This window comes from Colobus angolensis, unplaced genomic scaffold, assembly GCF_000951035.1.
Source record: "Colobus angolensis palliatus isolate OR3802 unplaced genomic scaffold, Cang.pa_1.0 Scaffold76, whole genome shotgun sequence".
NCBI classification, from domain to species: Eukaryota; Metazoa; Chordata; class Mammalia; order Primates; family Cercopithecidae; genus Colobus; species Colobus angolensis.
Window position 1 is genome coordinate 5,223,480 of NW_012121376.1, and position 5,826 is coordinate 5,229,305.

Consider the following 5,826-nt stretch of genomic DNA (forward strand, 5'->3'; position numbering starts at 1 on the left):
GCGTGATCCACCCACTTCTGCCTCCCAAAGTGCTGGGATTACAGGCGTGAGCCACTGCACCCAGCCAGCAGCTCCTATTTTTATAACCATTGTCTGCTCCTGGCATGCCCGGGGCCCTGCATCACTGCCCAGAACGGCTGCTTAGGTCCCCTCCTCTGCAGGGACAGCCAGGTGAGGGGGATGGACAATACCGTGGCCGACACCGAGAAGTACTTCGGGCAGTTCTGCTCGCTGCTGGCCTCCTACACGCGCAAGACGGCCCGGCTGCGGGACAAGGCAGACCAGCTGGTCAAGCAGCTCATCGACTTTGCCAACTCCGAGAACCCCGAGCTGCGGGCCACCATGAGGGGCTTCGCTGAGGACCTGGCCAAAGTGCAGGATTACCGGCAGGCCCAGGTGAGTGCTGCCGGCCTGGGTCTGGGATGCTGAGGGGCACCCGGGCTCCAATGCCAAGGTCAGGCCTGAGGGCTGCAGGAGTCTTGCTGTGGCCACAGCCGACGCGTGTGTCTCCAGGGACATCCGCCTAGGGTGGACATTTACACCCTTTCCAGGGTCACGGCTCTGCCTGCAGGATTGAGAGCCCAGGAGGCTTTGCTGAGTCGGATGAAGGCCCAACAAAGCAAGGAAACCCAGGAGGCCAGCCCTGGGGGCTCCATGAACCCCTGAATGAGACACATCCAGGGCCTATGAGGCCTCGAGAAGGAACAGAAATCCTGGTGGGGAGTCAGGGGCAAGGAGGCTGCAGGGTGTTTAGGAAATAATTAAAAATAGAAATTCCTGCCAGCCTGGAAAAATCCTCACCATGAATTGCAGAAAAGAATCAAAAAGGGCCAGGTGCAGTGGCTCACACCTGTAATCCCAGCACTCTGGGAGGCCTAGGTGGACAGATTGCCTGAGCCCAGGAGTTCAAGATCAGCCTGGGCAACATAGCAAGACCCCATCTCTTAAAAAATAAAAATAAAAAAAATTAGCACCTGTGGTCCCAGCTACTCAGAAGGCTGAGATAGGAGGATCATTTGAGCCTGGAAGGTTGAGGCTGGAGCCTTGATTGTGCCTCTGCACTCCAGCCTGGGAGACAGTGCGAGACTTTGACTCAAAAAAATACCAAAAAACAAAGAACAGAACAGCTTTAAACCAGATAGCAACGCATGTCATGGGCAATCCAAGAAAGATCGTGCAGACAGAAAAGGCACTGTCTTCTCCAGGCAGGCAGATACAGCCCACAGTGCCCATGTTCTCAAGACAGATGACGACAGTCCCCCAGTAAGAGGCCTTGACAACCTCATTTCTCACCAATACATCCTAATTTCACCTGGTAATGGGGTGGCCACCTGTGCTAGCTGATTATCTTTGTTTATTTTATTTAAAGCATTTTTTAAGAGGCAGGGTTTTGCCATGAGGCCCAGGCTGGTCTTGAACTCCTGGGTTCAAGCCAACCTCTCACCTCGGCCTCCCAAAGTGCTGGGATTACACATGTGAGCCACTGTGCCTGGCCTAGTTAATTACCTTTAACCAAAGGAAAAATAAAACTTCTCACAGCTCTGTGACAAGCAGGTGGCAGAGCTCGGAGCCAGGCATCTACGCCAAATTCCCACGGAGATCGGAGGAAGACCAGGACACCAGCAGCCTGCCTCTTCCTTGATATTTCCGCGTTCACAGAGATGGCTCCTGGCCCTCACAAAGACATTCCTGATTGTAAAACGGGCAAGAGGCTGCTATAGTTTTTTGTTGTTTTTTGTTTTTTGAGATGGAGTCTCACTCTATCGCCCAGGCTGGAGTGAAGTGCCGTGATCTCGGCTCACTGCAACCTCCAGCCTTGCAGGTTCAAGTGATTCTCCTGCCTCAGCCTCCCAAGTAGCTGGGACTACAGGCATGCACCACCACGCCCAGCTACTTTTTTGTATTTTTAGTAGAGACAGGGTTTCACCATGTTGACCAGGCTGGTCTTGAGCTCCTGACCTCAGGTGATCTGCCGGCCTCGGCCTCCCAAAGTGCTAGGATTACAGGCATGAGCCACCGCGCCCAGCCCTGCTGTGACTCTCAATAAAAGTCTTGTCCCCAGAGCGAGGCTCAATTTTCTCATCTGCAAAGTGGGTTTGTCATCGCCACCCTGTGTGGCAGTTGGGAGACAGGGCCAGGGCTGCCATGTAGAGGGACTGAGCACACGCCAGGGGCCTGTCCTGCCCTCCCCAGTAATGACACTCCCTGAGTTCTGAGCCAGGCACCATCTTCCTACTGTCCTGAAACCCTGGTGGGTGCACCCATGACCTCATTTGACAGGTGAAGAAATGAGGCTTCAAGAGATCGAATTCGTTACTGGAGCCCTCAGGAGGCAGAGCCAGGTCCTGAGCCCAGGCTCAGTGCCTCCAATACGCTGGGAAAAGGGAGGGCACCTCACGCTCCCCTTCCCCACCCCACAGCTCTGGACACGCAGCTCCTGGGTGCAGGCTGCACTTTATATGCCCAGGCTGGAGGCAGGCAGCACCCTGTGCCCTTCACTCAGATCCCCTGGTGTCCCCGCTCCCCCAGGTCGAGAGGCTGGAGACCAAGGTGGTCAACCCCCTGAAGCTCTACGGGGCACAGATCAAGCAGACACGGGTGAGCTGGGGCACCTTGGCGTGGGTGGCGTCCCCGTCTTGCCCTGTGGGATCCCAGGAAACAGCCTCCTCCTTTTCTGCAGGCTGAGATCAAGAAATTCAAACGTGTCCAAAATCATGAGATCAAACAACTGGAAAAGCTGGAGAAACTGAGACAGAATTCACCCTGGGATCGGCAAATGATCGCATCCTTCCCTGGAAGTGGGGCCTGGGGCTGCTGGGCCAGGGTGTCCACTCACACGCGTGTCCTCTGGGGTTTGCTTTGCCTGGGCCCGCTGGGCAGGGGCTGTGAAGCGGGCGGACCGCCCCGACGGGGCTGCCTGGGCTTAACTCGGTTCCTTAACACACGTTTTTCAGTCCCAGGTGAGTGTCACATGTCTGTCGGGGGCAGGCAGAATCACATGTAGGAAATACACCACCTCACAAAATGGCCAGGTAGGCTTTACCTGGGCAGAAGCAGGTGTGTGCAGGACCTTGTGCTCAGGACGGGAAAGCCAAAGGTACCGGAAAAAAGGGGCTCTGGGGGTCTGGAGACCTGGGCTCTGTCCCATCATTGACACCATCCAACAAGTCACTCCCTCCACGAGCCACGGCTTCCCCGCCAGTTACTTGTTTAATGCTCATATCAGGTGCGCACTACTAGCCTCATCCCCAGTGTCTGCAGGAGGAAACCAGGGCTCACAGAGACGCAATTATGGGAGCTCACGGGGCACAGCAGGTGGAGGGAGCCCGCACGCTCTCTGTCGTGCTGTCCGGCCCCGTGGGAAAGATGCAGGGGACGGCAGGCAGGGTGAGAGCTGGAGGAGGGCTAGTCACCTCCGCTGTATGTGTAACTGATTTGTGACTGTGTGAGCTCATCCAAAGAGTGCCCCCACTTCTTTTTGAGAGACAGAGTCTCACGCTGTTGCCCAGGGTGGAGTGCAAGTGGCAGAGTCTAGGCTCACTGCAACCTCCACCTCCAGGGTTCAAGCGACTCTGCCCCCTCAGCCTCCCCAGTAGCTGGGATTACAGGCGCCCACCACTGTGCCCGGCTAATTTTTATATTTTTACTAGAGACGGGGTTTTGCCACGTTGACCAGACTGGTCTTGAACTCCTGACCTCAGGCGATCCACCCGCCTCAGCCTTCCAAAGTGCTGGGATTACAGGCCCAGCCACAAAGAGTGCCCTTTAACGGAGCTAAGTCAGCGGTCCTCACCTGGGGGCATTTCACTATCCGGGGATGTCTCTGGCTCATGATTGGAGAGCTCTGCTAGGACGTGTTAAGTTTGTCGCACTGTGGTGAAAAATGGCCACAGACTCTCACCGTTCAGGAGGTTAGAGGTCCATCGTGGGCCCACTGGGCTAAATCAAGGTGTAGAAAGGGCTGGGTTCCTTCTGGAAGTTCCAAGCAGAGTCTGTGCCCTCGCCTATTTCCAGCTTCCAGAGGCCACACGCATCCTTTGGCTTGTGGCCCCTCCCCCATCTTCAAGCTGGCAGCCTGCACCTTCCCTCTGCAGTCACGTCTCTCCTCTGACTCTCCTGCCCGCCTCCCTCTTCTGCCTGTAAGGACCCTTGTGATTGCACTGGGTGTAGCGGATAATCCAGGATATTCTCCCATGGCAAGGATGGCTGATTAGCAACCTTCATTCCACCTGCTACCCTAACGCCCTTTTGCTTTGGAAGGGGCGTATTGGCAGGTGCCAGGGATTAGGATGTAGCCATCTTTGGGGGCCGTTATCCCACCTACCACCTGGCATCCAGTGGGGAGAGGCCAGGGATGCTGCTAAACCTCCCACAGTGTCCCGGACACTAGTGCCAAGTGTGGGGAGTCCTGACCTAGACCTACACGAATGGGGGCCACAGCCCTGCCCGCCCACCTCCGGGTTCTATCCTGGCTCCTGCCTGGGTCACCCACCGTCTCTGCAACCCATTTGTTTGAGTGACAACAGCTTTCCCTTCTGTCCTGGGGGCTTCCTAGATGCGAATCCCCAGATGTCTCTTCTGGGGCGTTTCACAAACATGAAGGTGGCATTAAGTCCCCATTTTAAAGAGGAATTTGAAGCTGAAAAAAGTGACTTGCCCAAGGTCACGCAGGCAGTTAAGTTGCAAATTTCAAATGCACCTCCAAGGTGTTCAACTCTAAAAGCTAGATTCTTGATGTCTGGGCTTGGCGTGGAGTAGGTGTCTATAGATGTCGATCAAAACAATGAAAGAGTTAATTAACTAAACGTGTTCCTCATGCAGAAGTTAATTATCAATGAACGTGGAGCACCTGTCATAAGGGTTCAGCAGGTGCCACTGTTTAAGTTTTACAACAGCTCTGCTAAGCAAGTCTCATTACTGTCCTCTGTTTACAAGCAAGGAAATTGAGGCTCAGAGAGGGTAAATGACTTGCCTGAGGTCACACAGCTAGCAAGCAGGTGTGTGTCACTCCAGTGACTGCTCCTTCAGCTGGGGTCCTACTCAGCCATTCCTTTGATGACCAAATTAGCAAGAGACGTCCCTTGAGGCAGGAGAGCTGACCTGAGAGAAGGGTTTAGAGACTGTGATTCAGAAAGGTGTCTAAGGGCCAGAAGCACCCCCATGACACTTTCTACCCCTTGTGTCCCTGCCCAGGCGGAGACCAGAGTGCAGAGGGCCGCCATGGACTCCAGCCGCACCACTCTCCAGCTGGAGGAGACAGTGGATGCCTTCCAGAGGCAGAAGCTGAAGGACCTGCAGGTGAAGGTGGTCGGCCGGGATGGGAGGCGCCCTGGGCTGCCTGGTGTGTGTGTGCACGCACGTGTGTGCATGTGTCTGTGTGCGTGCATCAGTATGAGTGTGTGTGTGCGGGTCTGTGTACATGTGTGAGCACTGGCAGGTGTCAGTGAGCTTGTGCTGACACAGGCTCACGGCACAGTTAATCCTGGCCACAGGGCACCAGAGGCTGGTGCTCAAGGCAGCCGTCCCAGCGCAGTTGGAAGCCACCGGGTGGCCCCAGGTCCAGCTTCTAGCCAGGAAGAGTTTGTCTCCCTCCACACACACGCTCCACTTCCTCTCCACACAGATTGCTGTAACCTCTTTTTCTCCTCACAGCTCCAAACCCCCTCCCTGAACCAGCCACACTGAGGCCCAGCAGCTGGGTGTGGGTGCCTTCCTCCTGCCACCCAGATCCCCACCCCAGTGCCACAGAGCCCCGGGCCCAAAACCCCAGCTCTTACAAGAGGAGCTCAGAGCGGTGGGACTGGCTGATCACAGAGGTCCCTTCCC

At 55.6% G+C, this 5,826-nt stretch overlaps 1 protein-coding gene across 1 annotated transcript in view; it reads left to right on the top strand.

Annotated features, from left to right (window-relative positions):
• The window catches only part of FAM92B (family with sequence similarity 92, member B), a 14,351-nt gene that overhangs the window by 2,772 nt on the left and 5,753 nt on the right, over positions 1-5,826 (top strand). The window contains exons 2-6 of the mRNA XM_011928054.1: positions 162-396; positions 2,530-2,598; positions 2,681-2,782; positions 2,955-2,960; positions 5,194-5,298. Of these exons, the coding sequence (XP_011783444.1) occupies positions 162-396; positions 2,530-2,598; positions 2,681-2,782; positions 2,955-2,960; positions 5,194-5,298 (517 nt within the window). The remainder of the gene's footprint in view (positions 1-161; positions 397-2,529; positions 2,599-2,680; positions 2,783-2,954; positions 2,961-5,193; positions 5,299-5,826) is intronic.